The sequence below is a fragment of the Sarcophilus harrisii genome, chromosome 1 (assembly GCF_902635505.1).
Source record: "Sarcophilus harrisii chromosome 1, mSarHar1.11, whole genome shotgun sequence".
Taxonomy (NCBI): Eukaryota; Metazoa; Chordata; class Mammalia; order Dasyuromorphia; family Dasyuridae; genus Sarcophilus; species Sarcophilus harrisii.
The window spans coordinates 259,933,560-259,958,329 of NC_045426.1; the positions used below are offsets into that span (position 1 = coordinate 259,933,560).

General features: G+C 37.8%; 2 protein-coding genes across 4 annotated transcripts in view; one reads left to right on the forward strand and one right to left on the reverse strand.

The window, feature by feature from the left end:
- Positions 1–875: 875 nt before the first annotated feature.
- BRAT1 (BRCA1 associated ATM activator 1) lies at positions 876–24,187 on the reverse strand. Of its 3 annotated transcripts, none has more exons than XM_031941110.1 (14): positions 23,335–23,820; positions 22,761–22,904; positions 22,199–22,353; positions 17,082–17,229; positions 8,021–8,393; positions 7,585–7,704; positions 5,536–5,627; positions 4,701–4,819; positions 4,406–4,592; positions 3,767–3,840; positions 3,258–3,360; positions 2,910–3,008; positions 2,384–2,559; positions 876–2,112 (listed from the first exon to the last, which is right to left on the reverse strand). In XM_031941110.1, the coding sequence occupies exons 2-14, from the start codon at positions 22,885–22,887 to the stop codon at positions 1,375–1,377; spliced, it is 2,511 nt and encodes an 836-aa protein (XP_031796970.1). In that variant the 5' UTR covers positions 22,888–22,904; positions 23,335–23,820; the 3' UTR covers positions 876–1,374. The 3 variants fall into 3 exon arrangements, with proteins under 3 accessions (XP_031796970.1, XP_012398279.1, XP_023353256.1); XM_012542825.3 differs by lacking the exon at positions 23,335–23,820 and adding an exon at positions 24,094–24,187 and having other exon boundaries at positions 877–2,112; XM_023497488.2 differs by lacking the exons at positions 17,082–17,229; positions 22,761–22,904; positions 23,335–23,820 and having other exon boundaries at positions 892–2,112; positions 22,199–22,285.
- IQCE (IQ motif containing E) overlaps positions 22,783–24,770 on the forward strand; it is a 181,969-nt gene continuing 179,981 nt past the window's right edge. Inside the window, exon 1 of the mRNA XM_031941151.1 lies at positions 22,783–22,859. The gene's annotated coding sequence lies outside the window, so the exon portion shown is untranslated. The remainder of the gene's footprint in view (positions 22,860–24,770) is intronic.

Below are 24,770 nucleotides of genomic sequence, written 5' to 3' on the forward strand. Positions count from 1 at the left end.
TAAGCACCTCCACAGAGCCAGAGGGAAGAACTTCACACTTGGAAGTAACAGGAAAAATAATAGCTATGTGGCTAACACATGTGTCTCTAGTAAGGTTTCTATAATAAAACAAAAACATTCACTCAAGATGAAATTCTTTGATTTTTTTTTTAAATCACATTTAACTTTGATTAAACTAATAAGGGAGACTTTGATAATAGCAATGATTCTAATTTTTGAGACTGATTTCCAGAACAATATTAAAGACAATCATGTTGTCTTTGATGTACCTTTCAGGAAAAAATTTAGGCTTTCTGATAATTCTGTTCTTAACTAAAATCAAAGTTAAAATTTCATATAGTTACCAACCAACAAGCACTTTCTTTTAGCCCAGAGTTGCTAGAGCGGGAAGGTAAGTAAGGACCATCTCCAAATAAAAACTGAATTCATTTTCTTAAACACTAAATTTTAAATTCCTTGAGGACAAGGATTCTTAAAAAAAAACAAAAAAAAACTATCTCTAGCACTTAGTACAAAGTATGACACATAATAGGTACTTAATATTTAGTACTGACTTTTACAAAAACAACCATGAAAATTCTGCTATCTTCCCTGAAGTTATAGGAAAACAATATTAGCCTTAGGGTCTGACTAAGGTAATGGTGCATACTATTAGAGCTATTTCTTCTCCTTTAGAAACAGAGATAAAGTTCTGGGTTTAGATGGGAGTATTCCCTTACAAGAAGTGTTCAGCAAGCTTGGAGGCTGGGATCCATCTTCAGATGCATTTCTGTGTTTTCAAGGTCTTCTCTAAATCTCAAATCATCCATTATATCACAAAGCAAATGTTCCAGCTAACACATGAGAAATGACCAAAGCAGATTGTGAAGCCAAACTTAACTTGTTTCAAAACAAACTACACAGTCATATAGTTTTCAAATAAAATTTATTTTGTTTAAAAAATAAGACATTTCTTTACCTGTGAAATCTAAAGATTTTATAGCTTGAAATTTTATAGCTGTGTGTGTGTGTGTGTGTTGAGAGAGAGAGGCAGAGAGAAAGAGAGAGAGTGAGAGACAGAGAGGCAGAGATAGAGACAGAGAGAAAGAGAGAGAGAGAGAGAGAGAGAGAGAGAATGATAGAATATGTGTGTGTTTAGTCCTCATCTGTCAAATGGTTTGCCTTCTTCAGGTAGGCTTTAAGCTACAGCCTGATTTAAACAGGATCTTCAGATAACTCATGTGCAGAAACAAGCCACTGAGCCTGCTCTTAGCCACACAATCTCAAGTAATTGCTACTGTCCAGGAGACCTCAAGGTAAACTATATGCTCACCTCTTGCATAACCTTACAGAGAAGCTGTTTCTCAGTTTTGGGATATGCTATTTCCTGCTGAATTAGTAGCAGTCAGCTTCGTTTTCTTCCAGGATTCCTACCGTGGCCAGCATGTCCTGCAAGAGGGACTGAGGACTTTTCTCAATGTGGTCACTACTCTTAGCTAGTGTCCCTCGAAGTCCCTCCAAATCTACTGACCTTAGGACTTCTAGCACATCATCAGGCTCTTGGCAATCACCTCTGTCTGCAACCTCACTGGGCTGACCCTGATCCCTTGCTTTCCACTTCCTCAGAGTTGTTTCCAACCACGCAGTGTTTTGGGTTCCTAAGGATTCAGTACAAGCTTCCCCACTCCCTTGAAGGCTGCCATGATGAGCCAGTTTGGCTTTCAAATACAGGAGGATATCACAGGACTTACGGGCCACTGGCCTGTCACAGTCACATAAGGCGCTAAATATAAAGTCAAACAGTTTCATATGGCAAAGCATCTGCAATGATTCAGTAAGCTGGGTAGACTGAGTCACTGAGGACATTTCCACAGCATAGGGGCACTCAGTCTCATGCTGCCCAAGGGTCTGAACAAGAAATACCAAAGCCAGTTCTAATCCTTGAACTCTGACTTCCCAATCTAAGTCACAACTCACAACCTGGAGCACTTTGGTTACAAATTGCTCCTTATCCTTTGACACATCTGTGTGACCTTCCCTCAGCCACTCAGTGAAAACCTGGATCACAGCTCTCCGAGGGAAGCCTTCTGAGTCAGTAGAGAGGATTTCTAGAAGTTCCAAGAACAGGCTTTTCTAGAGAGAGCAAATACAAGGAATAAGAAGGGCAAGACTGAGGCAGAGTATCGAACTGGATAGATAATAGAAGTATACATTATCTTCATGTTAAAACTCTTGTGGTACTGAACCACTCAACTTGCCTAAAAGCAGTGAAAATTAATGCTCTTGGATTAACTCTCACCGCCACAATGTACTATCTTTTGTCAGATAAATCAAATAACAAAATAACTACAAACAAACTGCATTCACCTAAGGTAAAGAAGCAAGGTTTCCTCCTGTCTCCTACCTTTTCATCATTTTTGCTCCCGGTGCCAATGGGGTTTGAACACAGGCCTCTGCTGGACAACTGTCCCATGGCAGTCACGGCACTTGCTCGGACGTAACTCTCTGGATCTCGGAGGAGATCCTCTGCAAGCTCTGGCACCTCCGAAGAGAGGAGAGCTTGTCTGAATCCAGCCCGCCCTGGAGACATATATTCAGCCACAAAAACAAGGCTTAATGGTTTATGCAGCCACGCAGTTTCCAATGCAAACACCTTTCTGTCCTATTAACTCCCAGCTGAGAGCATCCCCCATTGCCAAAGAGCCACACTGCTCCATGCTGGATCCCACAACTCAGGGCTGGCCAGAAACCCCCTGAGTAGCTTCACCTTCCAAACATTGAGATGGAGGGAGTTGAGTCTTCAGGCTGAGGCAGCTGCCACACCCTGGGAGGGGTTTGTTTGGACTGGAGACCAGCCTGGTGTGCATCACAGGCTCTGTAAGGGAGCCCTGCTCAGGCACTGCCAGGTTGAGTTTCCCCTTGACACTTACCTCCCCAGTGTTTCGTTAGCTGCGTAAGGAATTCCAGGGCTGAGTCCCTTACTTCCCAGCAAGGGCTACACAAACGCTTCTGCAGTATTGGAAAGAGATCTGTCCAAAAATGAAAGGAAGGACACAAACCCAAACTCAGGGTTGGAGCTCTGGGCTCCTGGGCCAATGTCCACATCTACCTCTCTTGAATGCCATTGCGCAGATTACTCTTGAGTGTCCCTGGCCAATTACGATTAATGGAGAATTCATAATGGGGTGGGACAAGCCTACCAAAGATCAGTCACTCACTAAACCACTCAGTAGCTGTGGTTCCTTTTCAGCTTACACCAATAGCGACTGTTTAATTACCTCTAAGGAAATGCTGGGTTTGTGGGCAGAGGTCACTGGAGGTAGAGGTTTTGGACAAACTCAGCAGCCATTTGAGTGTGGCCTGAAATGCCTTCTTCAGAACCTGGAATAGGGCAAAGAAGACTGTAAAAATCAGGGTGGGGTGGGGTGTGTGTGTGCTGTACTTCCAGCCCAACTGCTAGTTAATATTGCTCCTTTAGTATCTGCTACACATGAATTCTCAACAATGACTTAAGGATAGAGTGGGTTCCCACTCTATAAGGTAGAAGCAGTTGGATCTGCTCCTTTCCCTTAAATCATTGTGTGCTGGTCTCTTGTGTCAGACTGGTCCATCTAGAAGAGCTGCAATCTATGGTACAGGAATATAGGGAACATATTCTATGAAATTCATCTCTAATGCCCTCATGATCATTGTATTGTAGAGTCAAGGAAAGGCAAGGTGAAGAGCTAATAATATCTAACTTGTTAACAAAAATTGGAGCCACTTTTTTCCTCCATTCTGTACTTACTGTAGGACTAGAATCTGGGCTCTTGAGATACACCAGAAGGATCTCAACAACTCCTCTTATCAATTCACTGGGGCCTAAAACAGAGACATGAGTATGAAACACAGCAACACCACCTGTTCATATTTATTATTTAGCATTTTAAAGTTTACACAGGACCTTACACATAATGATTCACAAACTATTAGAGTGAGAAGAATTCTTCTACAGCATCTAATCCAACCTCTTCATTTTATATAGAAATTAACTGAGATTCACATTACTTGGACAAAGTAAAAAAAATTATTAAGTAATGGGCTCCCAAAATAATGCCTTCCAATCCAGTATTCCTTCTATCCAATTATTATCTCACACCAAATCAGTACCAAGAGACTCTATGTCATGCTGGTAAAATATAAGTCTTAAGAAGAAAGTCACCATCTACATATCAGATTAAACATAGACCAATTCTTTAAAAGATTACAAATGGCAAAAAAGAAAGAAACAAACAAAAATTTTTAAGGGGCTGCCTCAAGTCCCTTTTACAGGGAAAAGATAAAAAACTAAAAACTTTAATTTGGACTTCATTAACCAAAACAATAGGCTTGTGGAGCTTACTCAACACATTCAGTTCAGAAGAAAAGGAAACAAAATCTTACTTACTTGGCCCTTGAGAAAGGGTCCCTAAGAAATCAAGTGCTGATCGCTGAACTCTGAAGCAACCAATCAATATCCCACAGAGCCTATCTCCAACACTGGAAGCTGGGGTAGCCAGACCACTGCAGAACCGCAATATGGTCATTACAGCACTGAGCAAAGGAACATGTGGCCAATCTATCAGTAAATGACTCTGAAAGACAAAGAAGAAAAACTCAATGACAAGTTTCTAGCACAAATACAATGATTGTCAGGGCATTAGGGATGAATTTCATAGAGCAAGTTCCCTATGTTCCCATACCATAGGTTGTAGTTCTTCCAGATGGGCCAAAGTTTGACACAAGAGACCAGCACATGATGATTTAGAGGAGAGGAGGATATCAGTGATCACAGAGTCATTCAGAGATTCATCCAGCAAACCTTGAGAGACAAACAAGAATTGTTTCATAAGGCAATAAAGACCACAGGAAGAGCAACATTCATAAACAAAGAAAAGTCCATGAAAAAGTCACAACATCCTCTATGGCTTCCTATACTAGTGATAATCAACCTATATCAGACCACATTTTTAAGAAGTTCCAAGTATATTTCAGACATCATATAGCTTGAGAAACACAAATAGTTAACTACTTTACAAGTAAAACAAATCAAATTGTTGAGTATGACCCATAAAAGGTCCAAGAACTAGGCCCAGGTGTACTTACTCGTCAGGTCCATGTACTGTTCAAGAATTTTGAAATGATCAATTGTATAAGGACCAAAAACATATCAATCTTTTGAACAATGAGAGCTGTCCATCTTATTAGATGCTCACAAGTGAAGTTGATGTCATTTTAACATCAATGATATATGATTCCAACACCCCATGGAAGAACCGTCCCACTTCCAAAGTAGCCATTTGGGTCACTTATTAGAAACTCATATCTTATTCATTATCTCTATTCAAAAACAAATGCTTCAGTGACATACCAGCACCAAGGAAAGAGGATATATATGTTAAAGCCATTACCGATCCTCATTCCCATTGTTATGTTTACCCAGATAGCTGATATATTCTATAATTAAATCTTCCACATTGCCCTCCTGGACTCACATAATCTTAATTTTCCTAGTCTTGTCCTATCATAGTAGCATACCTGGAGATCCAGTAGGTTGAGAGGCAGCTTGCAGAACACAAGCTAGTGGCTGAAGCAGGATGTTAAAAGCCTTAGTCCTTAATGTCTGTGGGCTTTTAAAATAGAAAGAAAGAACATATATTTCCCTTCTTAATATTAAAGTGGCCTACCAACAATTCACAGAATAATAAAACTGAAAAGAACCTTAAATAGTCATCCCTTTCTTCATTCTGCCTCTAAGAAGGTGAAGGTAAACACCTTACTATCCTAAGATGAATGATTATCTAGTCTATTTTTAAAGTCTTATGGGGACAACATTCACAACTTCTACTGGTAGCTATTTGTGTTTTCAGTCATGCTTAAAAGACTCAAAGTTTTTCTTTAAATTGAATTAAAAAAATCTTTTGGCATAATTTAAGTAATATTCTTCAAATGGTTCCCAGAAGGAACAAGAGCCATATCCTTACAAAAGTCTTTTATAAATTTTAAGACTATTTATTATTCTTTAGCTTTATCTTATGCTAACTATTCAAATTCCTATAGTCTCTCTACAGAGGGCTTACTTTCCGTCCCTTTAGTATTTCTGGGGCTCTTCTATCAATCCTCTCCAGTTTGAACCTGGCAAAAATCAAGGGACAGAATAGGAATAGGGGTTAGATCTGGGACTTCATTGATATAAGGAATTTCCCAAATGAAGAAATCCTCTACCAATGCAGATTAGCCCTTTCTCTGCAATTTATGGTCTTAGAGAAATGCCTAAAGCACGAAGTTTAACTGTTGTGCCCAGTAGTGTAAGAGGTGGGACTTGAACCCAAGTCTTCTTCAATTCAAGATAGCTCTCTCCTCACTATGTCATTCTGCTTCTGCTGGCAAAAATCAAGCTGGATATAAAAAACAAATTTTCTTTTTTTTCTTCAATAGTGTTTTTCCAAGTACACATATAGTTTTTAATATTCATCTCTGTAAGATTTTGTGTTCCAAAGTTTTTCTCTCTCCTTCCCCCTCCCCAAGATTGCAAGCAATATGATATAGGTTATACATGAATGATCCTTTTAAACATATCCCCATATTTGTCATGTTTTGCAAGAAATGTTAGGCCCAAAGGGGGAAAAAAAAACCAAGAAAACAAACAAACAAGCAAACAAACAAAAAAAGGTAAAAATAGTAAGCTTTGATCCATAATCATCTCCACAGTTCTCTCTCTGGATGAGGATGGCATTTTTCTATCTCAAGTCTACTGGAATTGTTTTGGATCATTATTTTGCTAAGTCTGTCAGTTATCCTATAATCTTGTTGTCACTATATGCAATGTTCTCCTGGTTCTGTTCACTTCACTTAGAATCAGTTCATGTAGTCTTTCCAGGCTTTTCACATTCATAACCATAACTTATTCAGCCATTCCCCAATTAAGGGGTATCCACTCAGTTTCCATTTTCTTGCCATCACAGAAAGAACTGCTACAAACAATTTTGTACATGTGGGTACTTTTCCCCCTTTAATGATCTCTTTGGGATAAAAGCCCATTAAAGACATTGCTGGATCAAAAGGTATGCACAGTTTTGTATCCTTATGAGCATAAAGAACAAATTTTCTAAGCTATTCTAAGCCACAGGAAATTTTGTCATTTTTCCAAACTCTGGCCTTTGCTAGTCAAACTGATCTTGTTTCCTTGATTCTGTGTTCTGACTCACACCACTTTCCTGTCTGATCTTTCTCCCTGTTTAGCTAAATCCACTCCAGTCTTTCAGACCCATTCTTAGCCCTGACCAATCATGATGATCTCTCCTCTAAACTTCTGTAATACTTGTTTTCATTACCATTTATTTGGTCAGCATGTGACTGCCTTATAATAACTCAAATAATAATCCAATAAAACAACAATTCAATAAATTCAATTAAATAATATCTTATATTGTGATTTATATTTTTTTATCCCAGTGTCTTATTTTCCCAATCAGTTTCTCAAGGGGAAGGTGTATGTTTTAGACTTCTTACATGTAATTAATAAGTATCTGACTTAAATAATATTTTTGATTGATCAAATGATTAAAAATAAACAAGAATCCATACCAGTCCTTGAGATTGAGAATTCCTAAAGCTAAGGGCCCTGATTGGGTTGGGCTTAGACGATTCAGAGCCCGTGTTGATAATATCCACAGATCACATTCCAGATGGCTGAATACAGGAGAGCTGTAAAGACAAACAAGGAGAGGCAGTAATATCCTGCCCTACAGAGATCCCATGGATGCAGAAATAGCATAGGCAAGCCCCTCTGTAATTTTTATCCCCAATTTGTATCAGCAAAACATACTTTCTTTGATACCAGGATTTTTTTTTTTTAACATTTTGTTTTTAATCTGTGCCTTCAATCTTTTTTCTCATTTAAAGGGAAGTTCTCAGGGCAAGCTCTCTCATTCTGCAGTCTCTCACAAACTATTTCTATAGGGAATTATTCTTTACTAATGATTTAGCCAAGGCAAAACAGTCATTATCTTTATAACTTTACCGTGCCATACTAAGGAAGAGATCCACTAGTGAATGTGCAGCCAAAAGGGGTTCTTTCTCCAGTAGTGATCCCACAAATGGATTCATCCGCATCCAAAGAACTTCAGTCCAAGATTCATGGCAACGTCCAAACAATGTGGTCAGTACATTCAATGCCTGTGTGATCTGAGGGACTGTCCCTGAGCGAAGGGATTCTTCTATATGCCCTACAATCATTCGAGCACACACTGGCCAGTCACAGTCCTGAGTAGTGAGAGGCACAGCTCTCCTGGAATGCATGGTGAATCCCAAAATATGCACAAGCAGCTGACTAGCTGTTGAAGCAACAAACAGGCTGGGATCTCCTTGTAAAGAGAAGATCACATCAATAGCACCTGGTAAAAGTAGAGAGAAGAAAAAGACAATTCAATTACTGAACTACAATTCAAATTTATATTTTATATATTATATTTATATTACATATAAAACTTTTATATATTATATTTATATTACATATAAATTCAATTCAATAAATACTTTTAAAAGGGTCTACTATGTATGGAACTGGAAGAGAAAAAAAAGTTTAGATAATGAAAGGAAAAATCAAAATTTTAAGCACCTACTATGGGTCGGTCAGGCACTGTAGGCACTTTTCAAATATCACATTTGACCTCCAAAATAACCCTGGCAGGTAGGTGTTATGATGTTCCCCTTTTTAAAATTGAGGAAACTGAAATAAACTGAGGTCACATTGCTAGTATCTGAAGTTAGACTGGAACTTAGGTTTTCCTGATCCTTGTTTCAGTGCACTATCCACTGAGCAATCTGGGTTTACTGTCCAAATATGGGGGATATGACATTAAGACAGATAACTATAACAACTCGAGGTTGAAAAATAAGAGACATGACTGTCATCTATTACTCCTTCATATATGAAAATATTGGAATTTCCCTTATCAACACCCACAAATCTTGTTCCAAATCGCATAATTGGTAAGTGTGAAAGATAAGATGTGAAATGAGATTTTCATGACTTAAGCTCAGCTTCATCCTTCATCTACAATACTGATTGCCTCTATGACACATTAAATATTATTAAAAATGAAAATGAGAGACAAGAACCAATATGGTAGAGTAGCAAGAAGCAAGTGAACTCTTCCCACAAACAACAGTAACAACAACTAAAAGCACAATTCCTTCAAACATATCTGGAAAAAAGCAACAGTTCTAATCCTGATAGGACATCCTGTCCAGGCCAGATAAGCATAGGGAGAGACGGAGAGATCTGCAGACAGTGGGGATGGGATCTGATTGCATAAAACAATGCAGCAAGGACATGGGGCAAGGGAAGGTACAGACCTACACTGGGACACCAATTAAAGAGAGCAGGAATGGGTGCCAACTGGCAGCTTTGCTGACCTATTCATTTCCAGTTTACAGATCCAGCCAGGAGGGACTGAGAAGGGGACTGATTTCCACCCTAGATAATGTTCCTAGTTAGAGAAGTTCCAGGTTAAGAACCAAGAAAGGAGTAGATTCAGAAACCAGTTTGTATCTGATGTGGCTCAGACCTCAGGAGCAGAGCAGAGTCTCAGTTCCAGCTTCTAGACTAGTCTGAAGCCTGTCTTGTTACCAAAGCAAAAATCCCACACCAATGGAAAGCCTTTATTTTTGTTACTCTGAATCAGCAAGCTTTCCACCTGGCTGATAAGGGCCAAATCAAACAGAAGTCTGCTGTGATTCATACTCAGACAGGGAACTTAGAGAGCTCAGACCAGGATGGGTAGCAAGAAATTTGTCCTGAATTAGGCCATTTTAGCAGCACTGAAAGCTTACAGATCACCAGCTTGTCCCTGAGATCTTGGAAAAATACAACACTCAATATGGAAAAAATATTAACAAGACAAAATCAGATCTTCTCTTAGAAGTGTGTGGAGCTCAGCAATAACATAAAATTAAAAGTCAGAATATAGACTGGAAGAATAAGAACACAAGACAAAATTCCACCATAAAGGAATATTGTGGTATTGGGGTCCTTAATTAACAAACATTGAAAAGAATGACTTAAAAATACCTACAAGCAAAGAAAACATCAAAGAAAAATATAGTTTGGTCATATATTCTACTAGAATTCTTAGAAGAGATTTAAAAAAAAGTTTTTTAAAGTGTTTGAAATATTTTTTATAAATGAGAGTTCTTAAGGGGAAAAAAAATGAAAAAGAAAGGAAAACCATGAAAGAAAGTATTGGAAAGGAAGTAGTAAGGCAAAAGAGATACAAAATTTTACCCAACAAACTCCCTAAAGATCTGAATAGCCCAAATAGAAATTAGTAACTTCATATGACAATGAGAAATATTAAAGCAAAATAAAGAGAATAAAAGAATAACAGAAAATGTAAAGTATCCCACAGCAAAACCAACTGATCTGGAAAGTTGGTAGAGGAGAAAAAATTTGTAAAAATTACAAAATTACTTAAAATACCAAGATTACTCCCCACCTCTATCACAGAAAAGAGTTTAGACATTCTATTTATAGAAAACTGCCCAAATTTTAGAATCAGAAGCAAAGTGAAAATAGAATATACTGGTTTTTCTTGAAAGACATCCCAAAATGAAAACTCCCAGGAACATGATAGCCAAAATTCAGATGTTCCATGTGAAAGAAAAATAACTGCAAGAAGCATAAAGAAAAAAATTCAAGAATGAAGGAAACACAGTAAAGATCACTCATGGTTTAATAGCCACTACTATAAAGGAGAAGAGGAACAAGATACTTTAAAAGACAAGACAGACTTATGGCCAAGAATAACTTACCCAGAAAAAACAGCATAATCAAGGGGGAAAATGAACCTTTATTAAAATAGAGGTCTTCTACACATTCCTCTTGAAAAGACCAAAGCCTTGAAGTTCAAATACAGAAGTGGAAAGATACATTAAAAAGTAAACAGAAATAAATAATCACTGGGACAAAACAAGGACAGATTGCTTACTTTCAAACCCAGGGAAGATGATACATGTGTCTCTCCTCAACTATAAAATCATCAGGGATCATGGAAGGAGTCTAATTTGACAATGCCTAAAAGTTCTGGGGGCAGCTGGGTAGAACACCAGCCCTGAAGTCAAGAGGACCCGAGTTCAAATCTGACCTCAGCCACTTAACACTTCCTAGTTGTGTGACCCTGGGCAAGTCACTTAAGCCCAATTGCCTCAGAGAAGAAAAAATGATTCTTCCGAGTTATCCTAATGATCTTAAGAATGGAAAGGAGAGGAAGAGAAATATGCTTGGGGGTGGGAAAAGTAGGGAAAATTATTTGACATAATTTGAGTGTTGAAGTAGATATCTATACAAATAAGAAAAATAAGAGGGAAAGAAGAGAAGGGGGAAGGAAATGTAAGAGGGAGGACAGATTAATGAAGGAATTAATCCTAAGCAAAACAAACTTTAGCTATGTACAAAAATATTTATTAATTTTTTTTTTGAAATGACAAAGAATGGAAATTTGAGGGATTGTCCATAAATTAAGGAATGGCCAAACAAGTTATGGGGGATGTGTGTGTGTGTGTATTGGAATATTATTACATGCTATAAGAAATAATAAAGGGGACGATTTCAGAGAAATCCATGAAGATTTTGTATGACCTGATTCAGAGTGAATAGGCCTGATAAAATTATTAATGCACAATGACAACAATATAGTAAAGACAACTCTGAAAAGATTACCAAGCACAATTTCAGAGGACTAATGATGAAGCTTGATACTGAATGAAATAAACTGTGAAAGCTGTCTCACAAAATGGAGACAGTGTTCTAAAGACTGGGTGAAAGTCAGCTGGGCCCCAGGGCCAGGTTTCTTTCTCCAGAAATCAAGTGGTTTACAAGGAGTGGGACCTTTGTGAGACTAAGGTGGGGCCACTTTGGCACTGGAACTCCCATAGAAGGTAATTTAGTAATCCTAAAGATGTGGTTGCGTTAAGTATTTCTTCACTTGTGACTTAGAATGTGAGGTCATTTATCCTGGCTAATCAGGGCAAAGACCCAGCCTATAGGGAGTGTTAGCCCAGGCCCCTATATAATTCTTGTCTTTTACCTGGGCCTCCCCTCTCCTTACCTAACTGCTTGTGGGGGGGTGGGGGGAGATGCCCTTTCTCTAGAGATGTAATAAAATTCCTTTCTGCTTTTGCCTTGAGAAATCTCCTTAATTTATTTGATTTATTTGAGCTGGTGGTCTTGTCCCACACAGTACCTACCTCCCCGACAGAAATGAAGGACAAGATGGAATATAGAACAAGAAATATTTTTCAGATATGACTAATACAGAAATTTATTTTCCTCGACTATATATACGTGTGTATATAAAGATAGGTAGACAGATTTTTTTTAAAAATAGGGGTCTTTTTCTCCTTAGTCAACCAGGAGGATGAGAAGGCAAATTTTTGCTTATTAAAATATATACACACACATGTAATTTTTTTAAATGGAAAGGTGAGAGTTCAAATAGCAGAAGGCATGTTGAAAATTTACAAAATTTTAAAAAATGGCAATTGAAACCTACCCCTTAGGAAAAGCATCATCCTTATCATCTCATACTTGGATCATCACAATAATCTTCTGACATAAGCCTCTTCCAACTAGTCCACCCAGTTGTCAAAATGATTTTCCTAAAGTATAGATCTGATCCTGTCATCTAGCTACACGCAATAAACTCTAGTAGCTCCTTATTGCCCACAGCAGGGGTAGGGAATATACACTTCAGGCAACATAAGTACCAAAATCATCTGCCAAGGCAATTGTAAGTAATGATGAGCTGAAAGCTAAGTACAACAACCTCTCACTGCTCGAGTTTTTTAAGTTGTTAATTTTTGTATGGCATATGAATGATGTTACAAATATCCAAATGGTTCTTGGCAGGAAAAAGGTTCTTCACCCTTGACCTACAGGATCAAATGTAAAAGCCCTTTGTAATTTGCCTCTCTCTTACATTTCCAGCCTTCTTAGCTCTTGCTCTGCCTTCCAACCTACCTGTACATCTTGCAATTCAAAGACACTGGCTTCTTTGCTGTTTTTCACACAATCACACCCTGATTCCTGCATTTTCTCTGGTTGACCCATATACCTAGAATTCATTCTCCAAATCTGTCTCCTTGGCTTCCCTTTCAAGCCTCAAGTAAAATTCTACCTCCTGCACATGTAGCTTTTCTTGATCCCCTTTAATACCTTCCATCTGAATTTATATCCAATTTATCATGTTTGTACATATTTATTTGTGTGTTGTTTCTTTCATTTAGTCTCTATTAAGTTCCTTGAGGGCAGGGTCTGTTTCTGCCTTTCTTTGTATCTCCAATGCTGAGGATTATAGTTAGCACAAAAGGTGTTTAATAAGGGCTGGTTGACTTGCTTTTTCTATTTCTGCATGTGACACATTAGGGATTAAGAGGTTAGAATTAAAATTAAAATTAGTGGTAGTTTCACTATTATTAGTATCCATATCCTAACAGATTTTAAGGAACTGGTGATATTTTTTTTTTCTTCCACTCTTTGTCTGATATCCTTTCAATTTCATCCTGAAATACTCTTAAGATAATTTTTGTATGGCATATGAATGATGTCACAAATATCCAAAAGGCCCTTGGCAGAAAAAAAGTTTCCTTAATGGGCTTAATTGAATCCTATGTCAAATTTTCTGCAAAGTCTTTTTTGTTTGTTTGTTTGTTTCTACTATTTCCTACTGTTTTATGGGCAATAGTGTCTCTACCAAGAAGTCTTACAAATGAATTTATACTGTAAAATTACATTGTGCTTGACGGCTACATCTTACTGCTTGAAAAGAATATAAAAGAATTTGCTGATTGGGATGATTTCTTTCCTCTTTTAGTCTACTTGTTGTAGCAAACTGCTTTACATCAGATGAATTTCTGTAGTAAATAGCGATCATCTGTATAATATCTGATGCTTTATTTTCCATTTTTAAAAAAAAACTTGTCAAAATGGGTTAGGATGGAACTATTTTTATTTGCATAGAATATCTTCTCATCTTTATCCTTTCTTCAAAAATGTGAAAAAAGACAGATTTTAATCTCCAATTTAACAAGTGATATTAGGTGATTGTACACAATCAGGTAAAATTCAGACATATCTGTCACATCACTAATAGTTGTTTCCTATCTGTTAAGATAGAGTCAATTTCACGTTTTTGTTAATTCTGACTCTCTTCTTAAGAAGAAGAAAGGGCCAAAATTAATAGAATTGTGGGCAGGCCTAGAAGGGGACACACACAAAAAAAGCATTTTCTTTATTTATTCATTCTTTTAGTTTTATCTTGCCAAAGGCAAGGGATGTGGGAATAAGATCTTGCATGTTTCCTTGATAGTTATTAAATTTATAATAAAAAATATTTCTTGACCAACAGGATGATTTCAGACAGGCCTGGAGAGACTTACATGAACTGATGCTGAGTGAAATGAGCAGAACCAGATCATTATACATGGCAACAACAAGACAAATACAATGATCAATTCTGATGGACATGGCTCTCTTCAACAATGAGATGATTCAAACCAATTCCAATTGTTCAGTAATGAAGAGAGCCATCTACACCCAGAGAGAGGACTGTGGGAACCAAGTGTGAATCACAACATAGCATTTTCACTCTTTCTGTTATTGTTTGCTTGCATTTTTGTTTTCCTTCTCTGGCATTTTTTTTTTTCTTTCTAGATCTGATTTTTCTTGTGCAGCAAGATAACTGTATAAACATGTATACATATATGGGATTTAACATATTTTCACATATTTAACATGTATTGGACTACCTGCCATCTAGGGGAGGGGATGAGGGGAAGAAGGGGAAAACTGGGAACAGAAGGTTTTTTGTAAGTGTCAATGAAAAAATTACCCATGCATGTTTTATAAGTAAAAAGCTATAATAAAAAAAGGAGTTGTACACACACACACACACACACACACACACACACACACACAATTTCCATTGATAATTAAGTTCTTAATTTTAAAAAAAAAGAAGTATTCATATGTAGGTTTAAACCTTCTGCATGGCCTAAGTTTTTGGCCTTTCCTGTATCAATTCTCCATATGACTTTCCAGTATACCTTTCCCCTCTGTCCACTTTTGGACTGAAGTCACCAAATATTAAAGCATCTGTTGATATGGAAGGTCTGATATGACAATCTTTATAGAATTTCTCTACATCATTTTCTGTAGCATATGTTGGCAGATAAAGTTCAATTCTGTTTCTAGTTATTGTTTTTGCTAATGCTCATATTCAGGCAAAACGACCCAGCATCCCAGAAAATGGTACTTCTTGTTTTCTTTCGATAAATAACACACTCAATTCCAAGGAGAACCTATAAAGTATCTTTCTATAAAGCTTTTAGTTTTTATTTGTAATAATAATGTCAATAGTGATATGATTCAGTTTCGCCACTCTTATGTTAGACAAAAATTAATGAGTCAACAGATTAATGTTTACACATTTTTCTAAAACCTACATGATTATTTTAGTATCCTTCACTTTTAACCACTGTCATAGTGTTATAGAAACATAAGTTCATAGGATTGAGGACCATTTGGTATTTTTCTTGTTTTCATAAATAGCTGTAGTCAAAGAACTACTGAGTCAGAGACAAGCTCCAAACTCTCTCCACTTAACTGGACCTCTGGTATAACAGGTACAATTGGATACTGGAGTCTTACTGGCATAGCCTTCAAGAACATGGGATAATTTCCATGTCACAAGAGGGCAATATAAACAGGACTTTTGTGGAAAGTTATTCTTTTAAGTGAAAAAAAAAATTAATGCATAGGTATGGAAGGGAATTTAACACTGGACAGTTCCCTGGACAGCTTACCTTACAATCTTTTCAGGGTCTAAGCACTTATGATTTAATTTTTCAAAAATTGAGAAATTTCCCTATTATGCCAAATTAAATGAGATGATTGTTATTTCTATGCTTCTACAAATTCATATACTAATTTTTTAATGGAACTATAGTCAATTTTTCTATAATGCTTGTTTTGAAAACTTGGAATTTATTCCAATGCAATGGATATATTAAAAAATATTTTGAACCCAGCATAACTTTTAATACATAATTTTTTCCCAAGAAACAGGGAGAATATAGAAAATAGTGCCTCTTCATAACAATTAAAAAGTTACAACCCTTCCAAGGCCCACTCCCACAAGCAAACTTCAGATCTTTTTAAAGATAAAAGGTTGTCTTTATTGGATATTTGCTGGTACAACAAGACAGTGGCCATAATAAGAGGGATAGTCCAAACACCACCTCACATATATGTTTTACCCAGACCCTGGCTATGAAGTCCAGAGGGTTGGCATTTTGACCACTGACTTGCCTAAGACCATCATTATTTATTATAGTATTTATGTATCTCTAAATCACTTAATGTGTATATTGTGCTTTATTTTTATGGATTTATATCTTCTATGTCACTGAAATTTTTCAGCTTTGTGTCCCTCATCCCAGTTTTCCCATAAACACTGTGGTTGTTATTGTATGATTTTGTATAACTTGTTGCATTTGGGGAGTACATATTATATTACTATCCCAAGATTAATTTAAAAGATATTTCCAAAACCACCAGCAAGCCCAGTGTTAAGTATCTTTTGGCTTCTTCTATAACCTCTTGGCACTTCTGTCACCACCCAGCAACCTGTCTGTTAAGGCTTTATGGGACATAAATTCTAAATGGAATTTCTCTTTCCTCTTATCTCCATCAAGCCAAAGCACATTTGACTCCTGAGAAAGTAACTATCTAAGTTAGCTCTAAGGTAACTATCCAATTAGAAAGGCTATAACCTACTAATTCATACTAAGATAACAAAAGCTGGTAAGGCTTAATGGATTATCCCCCTGAGGTTTCCACATATTATTGGAAGTCCTTATTTTTACCTATAAAGGGCAGCCATCACGACAGGCTTTCTCTGAACTTGGCATGGGGAGATGAGGAATTCCCAGCACCGTCACCCCCCTGCCTGCCCCGTCTGCAACTAATATAGCCAATGGCCGAGGGAGCTGCTTCCTGGGAAGCTGGAGGAGCTGGTACTCACCACAGTCACATAGGAACTGCACGGCCCTTTCATGCTGTACCATGCTGCCCACACCCTGGATCCAGCCGCTGCGCACAGAGGGATCCTCCCAGGCGGGCCTGCTGAGGGGCCCTGCTTCACTGAAAAGGCTGAGCAACACCTCCCCCTGCTGACTCAACAAAAAAGAAGCAGCACCGTGAGGACCTGCCAGTCAACATTTCCTACATATTAGCTGAGAGAGTAATAGCTGACATTTATATAACATTTTAAGGTTTGCAAAATGTTTCCGACATAATGTCTCATGATGATATCTTAACGTCCTGCTGCTTAAATCCAATTTGAGGACTTTTTCTAGATACTATGATTTAGATGTTCTAATGAAGGTAACTGCCACTGAGAAAATCACTCTGTCATTCCATATGTCTGAGCAAAAACACATATTTATGTTCACTTGTTCAAGGCAGCAGTTTTTTCCCCCCCATAAAGTCTTAGTAAAAACAGCTCCATTAGTGTTCTCTTTACCTTTAATAGAGGAAGACAAGTAACACTTCAGACTACCACATCCACAAAAAAAACTATTACCTAATTAGTAGTACAAAGTAATGTGCTACACCAAGCCCCTCATCCAAAACTTCCAATGGTTCTCCATACCCAGTGGACAAGTATAAACCACTAAGCCTGGAATTCAAAACCTTCCATAATCAGACCTGCCTGGACAGCCTTATCTCCCAGGATACACCCTTTCTTAAGTCACACACTTCAGTAAAACCTACTCCTTTCCAATTCCCATACATGGGGCCTACCTGTCCTCATGCCTTTCTGGCTGCTCCCTGATGAAATACTGCTTATTTCTTAAGTACTAACTCAAAATGTTGATATTTCATGAAGCCTTCACTCAATCACCTTAGACAGAATTCTCTCTTCCTCTCCTTCACTAGTTATCTTCTGCCTAACATTCAATCTTCAGTCTCTTCATCTCAATTCAATTCAACAAACACTAACTGCTTTTTTCTGATACTGCAGATACAAAAACGAAAAAGGGCACAGTCATTATTACTCTCAAAGAACTTTAAAAAAAAAAAATAGAGGGATGAGACATGTAATGAGCTTAATATGTTTTAAAATTGGCAAGAATATACAGAGTGATCTGAGAGACGTCAAGGTATAAGAAAACACCTCTAACTGGGGGGAAAGATAGCAGGTACAGTCCACACAAGAGTAGCACCCAATCGGACCTCAAAGGCAGAGAAATATATCAGTAGATGAAGATGGGAAACAGTCTGCAAAGAGATAGAAGAGGGCAGAATGAGAAAGGGGAAGTCTAAGTACATAAAAGGAACTACAAGAAATAAAACTGAAATGGTATGCTGAAGCAGATGTGGAGGGCCCTGAGACAAGGCTTAGCAATTTATATTTTATTTGGCAGGAGATAATAATAGTCCCCACCTCCCAGGGTTGTTGTGAGGATCAGGGAGGTAATATATAAATAAAGTGCTTAGCACGGTGCCTGGCACAAAGTAGAAACTATACAAATGCTATCTATTACAACTGAACCTACCACTACACCTCCTCCTCCTTCCAAAAGCAATAAAGAGACTAAAGAAGAAATGGCTCTAAGACCTATGAATCAAACAATGAAAGTCTAGAGTAGATACAAAAGGGAAGAGAGTAAGGAAAAAAAATCTATTTAGAAACAAAGCACTGAAAATCAAAAACAAATCAAGCTGAAGTGAAAGATACAAAGGAGAAATTAAGTTGACTTCTAACTAAGAAGAAAAAACAAAGGAAACGGTTTATTTTGCATTGGGTACTTCTAAAAAACAAAACCCAAAACCCAGGAATTGCAATGATGCCATCACGCAAAACAAAACAAAAATATACATTTACATCGTTAGGCATAAGTACAGTAGTTTTTTTTTTATTTGTATTACTTAACTTCGCTCTATATCAGTTTATATATCACTAGTTTTTCAGAATTATCCATATTATTTCTTATTGCACAATAATATTCCAAATAAGTTTTTCTGGCCATTCATCAATCAATGAGTAATTATCTAATTTCTAATTCTTTGCCACTACAAAGAATTTTGGTATTTTCTGGACCCTTCTTTTTCTTTGATAAATGATCTATTTGATTTTTAAAGCCCTTCACAACCTAATTCCTTCTTATTTTTCCAGTCCTCTTACGTCTTTCTCTCTTAATGTACTACAACTAGGTGGTTCAGTGAATAGAGCTCTGGCTCTAGTAAGGAGACTTGAGTTGAAAGATGGCCTCAAGAACTTATTTATCAGCTAGGTGACCCTGGAAAATCCTGTTTATGAGCTTGGAATTTCCATTTTCATACTATTTTTAATTTATCCATAGAGTTAAAAACATGAATGGAAATGATATATTGCAAGGTAAAGGTTTTCTAAGGGCAAGAGGCTCATTTTTCCAGAACTGTGATTACTTTGATGTAAAGAATTTCACAGGAGGAGATCCCCTCTCCCAGTGTAGAGCAGTACCTGTTCTAGAGCACATAGTTCTAGAAACTACAGAATCTGAGACTTGAGGCACCAGAGGTAAACAACATGCCAAAGTTACAAGGCTAATTTGGGTCAGAGGCAAGGTGAGAAGTTTTCCTGACTTGCTAATAATCCCCCACTGACCACTCCTTCTCCTGAATACTCCTTCTTCTCTAGGTTATAAAATACTTATTATGAGTGACTGATACCCCTTAAAATTTTTTTTTAAATTTATAATAGCATAAGCTATTGCTCAGGAACTTTAAATTTACAAAACAATTTCCCTACAACAAATCTCTGAGGTGAATAGGTTACTATCCCCCTTCTATAAGAAAACTGAAGTTCAAATTGAATTTACTTGCCCAAAGTTCATACAAGTTAATAATTGGTGAGTCTGGGATTTAAAAAAACAAAACAAAACACTAAACCATTTCCTTTAATTAAACCACATTCCCTCTAGGACCTAGCAGTCCTTGGGTGTCCATTCACAGAATCACAGTCTGGGAAGGGATTCAGAGTCTATTTAATAATACAGGCCATAGTTGAACAAGAGCTCCCTCTACATCAAAAACAACAAAGTGACATTCAAGTGTTTGCTGAAAGACTTTCAGCAAAGGAAGACTCCCCCCACTCCTAAAATAGCCTATTCTACTTTTAGGTAATTAATTGTAAACAACTTTGATTTTATTCAGCAAGCCTAAATTTATCTCTTTGAAGCATCTATCCTTTATTTCTGGTTCTATCCTCTAAGGTTACAAGGTCTAACTTGAAAATATCTATCATATGCCCCACCTAAGCTTTCTCATTGCCAAATTAAACATCACTAGTCCCTTTAACTGATTCCCATATGGAATATCTCAAAACCTTTCATTATCCTGGATGTTCTGCTCTTAGCAATCTCTAATTTAAGAGCAATCTTCCTACAATGTGGCCCCCCCAGAACTTAAGACAATATTCCAGATGTAGTCTGATCAAAACATAGTCCACTATTTCTCCAGTCCAGAATTCTTTGCCTATCAATACAGTCTGTATTGTACTGTATTCTCCTTGACTCCATTACTGATTTATACAGAGCATGCAATTCACAAAAACCCTTAAAAATCATTTTAGATGAACTGCTATCTAACCACAACTTTTCAATTTTATACTGGTGAAAATTACTTTCTCAATACTAGTGTTAAGACTTTACTATGTATTCCTATATTTCATTCCATTTGATCTGACCCACTATTCTGGCCTGTTGAAATCTGTTTGAATCCTGACTTTGTTTTTTACCATTAGTCATCTATCCCAGCTTTATGTCAACTAAAATTCAATAAACATGTCACTTATACATTCATCTAATTCTTTGGTAAGAATGTTAAATAGCACATGGCTTCCTAGGACACTCCACTGGAGAACTCTCCATGTTGATATAAAATCAATAACGACTATTGCCATGGGTATTGCCATGCACCCAGGTTAAGGTCCATCTAATGGTCTGTACCACCATCTAGTTTCCATCTCTACATTTTTTCCCAAGGATTTTGTAAAATGTTTTGATGTACCATCAATCTAGGAGCCAAATCTAAAGTCATGTTTTTGTAAATTATTCATAAAGTATATATAAAGTAGTGGAAGTCTCCCTTTTGGTCTTAAAATATTTTATGAATACCAATGCAGAAACCTTTAAAACAATTTTTAATCACTGTGTCATTCTATAGAGAAAAGAATAGAGACAAGTTATAATTTTATAGTTATAAATTTTCAAAGAGAAAACTCCCTCTATTAATCTAGGCTGGCATTTCATCTGAGTTTACTTGACTATTCCAGGATTGTATAGTGCGTATGAGTCAGTGACAGGACTTGAACCTAGGTTAAGTGGCTTCAAATCTGCCCTTCTTGCCACACCACACATTTTAAATCAAATATCATCAATTCACTTTTGAAGAATGCCAAGTTTTAAACCATACTCCAAGATAATTTATACTGAACCCAGCTAGAGGATTGAGTTACACACAAAATCTCACTCTACTATAAAAGATACACAATAATAACTACAACTAAAGACTTCTTTGAGTTATGTACATACATGAATGTATATAGCTATACATCTGTATGTATGTGTATAAGTGGGTATATATATATGCATGTATGATTTGTGTGTATATATATATATTCAAGGTGTTCTAAAACTGAACCGGTTTGAAGCTATAAAACAGCACTCAGACTTTGGGGACATCCTGCTTCTTTAGTCAAGCAGGAGATCAGAAAATATATGAGGCATATGTCTCAAACAAATGGCCAAAACTCTGCTTCAATCAATGTAAGAAATTTTAAAGCTGAATGGGGGGCCAGCACTGGTTTCAGTGACACTCTGCTAAAGAACTTGTAGGAAAACAGAAAAAAAAAAAAAATGGACAAGAATTACATAGAATGAAAAGACATAGATGGGTTGAAATCTTTGTCAATGGAAGCTGTATCCATATAAATGAAAATGTATTTACTCAAGAGGGTATGTAAAAAATACAATATATGGTACACATGTCCATATGTATTCCTGTAAATAAAACCCCACATAATTACAACTACCTATCAGCCAAGTTGAATTTTATGAGCCACCATAGTATTGAAGAGATCAACACTTAACTCACCTGGAGATACTGAAAGCTGTTTTCATGGGCTGCAAATATTCCTGCAAGTCGTAGCGTAAAAGACAGGATATTGGAATTCACATCCTGTAGTTTCACCACATGAAATAGAAGCTCTGTAAGGCAGGGATTCTCCTGTAATACCAGCAGACTGGACTCTGTGAAATAAGCAAGCATCAGAAAAGGATAATTATTCCTTTATCATTTTTGAAAACAGCGGGAAATTATTTTGTATCATCTTCAGTATTAAGGTACCCCTTTCCCTCAAGAAATTTTCATCCTTCCTCTTCTAAAAGCCCATCTATATTCATAACAGTCATCTATTATAAATTGAAGATTCTCTTTAATTTTACTTAAATTAGAATTTAAAATACAAACAACCCTTACAATTCCCTCAATCCAACTTGCCTTCACTTCCTTAGAATCTGTTGTAAAGTATGATGGATACCAAATCCATTTATTTAGACATGTGGAGCACTGTTGAGTCATCATGTACCATGTCATAATTCTCTAAATACATCCATCAGCCTATGGGTAAACAGGGAGCATACACTACCACAATTACCTGCTTCAGTTACTGTCTTAAACCAGTCTAGTAGTTTTTCCAAACAGGTATCATCAGCCACAAACTGCTTTGGGTCTACCAAAACTGCACAGACAGAAGGTAGGAGCCGTGAACATTCAATGTCCATAGTGAATCCAGTGGGTCCTGTTAATGAAATGTGAAAAAAAAAAAAAAAACAAGAAAAAAAAAAAACACTTAGAACCCAGTATTCAAAGCCGAGTAGTCACAGCAGTGTTTTGGAAGCCCCTTCAAGTTATGGGATTTGGTATACTTGGCTAGAATTACTTCATCTCTTGTTTCTTCAAATATCTATAAATGCAATGGCCAGTGTGGGGAATGAGCCAGAGATATTAACCAGTCTATGGCTGGAGTCCTGTGATTACTTAGCTTTCCCTAATAAAATAGTGACTGGAAGCCAGGGACTGGCCAGCTTTGGTATACGTATCTTGAGGGCCTAGTACCAATATGGCACATAGTAGGCTCTTAAATAAAGGTTTGCTTGATCATAATCCTGAATAGGTAGTTCCTAAGGATCATAATAAAAGTTATCAAGAAAAAAATATTATGGACTGACCTGGAAAGAGGATATAAGATCTCTGTAATTAGTTTTATAAGGACTCTATAACTTTAGTTAGTCCTTCTTTTTACCCCGGGTTGTTTTTTACTTTTTTCTTTCTTTTGGAGGAAAGAAGAGGTAGAAGTATAAGAATAAGCTGATTTCAAGCTTTATATTTCACAGGGTCATAGATTTCCAGAAGTTGGAAGAAAATTCATAAGTCCATGTATTTCAATCCTTTCATTTAAAAACTAAGGGAACTGAGGCTCCGGGAAGTTAAGTGGTTAAACTGAAGCCTCCTAGATGACCCCACTCCTTCCGCCGGGTTAAGCATCAGAGGTGGTTCCGTGGGTGTCTTTATGTGAGCCCGGTTTCGGAGGATATTTGTGGGGTTTGTAACAGAGTCCAGTGTACGAATGGGCCAGGGGCACTTCCCATACAGGGCACGGATAGCCCGTTTGCCCGCGAGCACGAGACCTATCAAGATCTTAAAGCGGTATCTCTGAATTGGAGGGGGGGGGGGGGCCGCGGAGTGCTCGGCGAAGGGAAGGTGAATGGACAACGGGGGGGGGGGGGGGGGGGTTGTCTACCAAACTCAGGGAGGCTTTGGATCTCCGGGCAGAGGAGGCCACTCCGAGGTCGAGCCGTCCCCAATTACGGCTCCTCTCGAGCCTGGTTTGGGCTGAGGCCCACCCCCCTTCATCCCACCATCCCCGCCGCTCCCGGGAAGGAGCAACCCGTCCATTAGAGTGTGGAGCCCACCCCCGAGCCCCTCACCAGCTCGGCTACACTCTGCTCCTTCGGCGCCGCCTCGCCCCGCCCCTTCCCTCGCGCTCGGTCCTCCGGCTCAGACCACCTCAGAGAGCGGTGGGGGGGAGAATAAGGAAAAAAAAACTTCGTCGGATAAACATATCAAGATTTTTAAAAGGAATATTTCGGAATGAAAGGTCTTCTTGTCTTCTGATATATCTGGTTCTCTTCATATCTTTGCAATGGCACGCAAAGAAAGAGGCATTTTACCGGACTCCCCCACCTGCGCACCTAATAGTTGATGCCAAAGCTATGCGCAGTAGGCGGGACCACGTTTTAGGAAGTGGGCGTGGTTACATGAAACGGGGGCGGGGCTTTGTCCGTCTAGGAAAGCGTGTGTCTCGCCGAATCCTCAAATTGTGAGGAGGGAGAACCAAGCAAAATTCGGGGGTCAAAGAATTTAAAGCTGTAAGGGACCTTAGAGACCAGAGAATTCAACTTCGCAATTGAAATAAAAGTGGGTAAGGGAATTGTTTTTTGTGGTGTAGTGGGAAGACTGCTGGGCCTGCAGGCACCAGTTTGCAGAATTTTGAAAGTTGGGGCCATATGGTCTATTCCATACAGGAAAGATGTGCCCAGCACCACTACCTCGGAGGGGGAACTCATCACTTTGCGGAGGTAGGGAGGGCAACAGGAGGAAATAG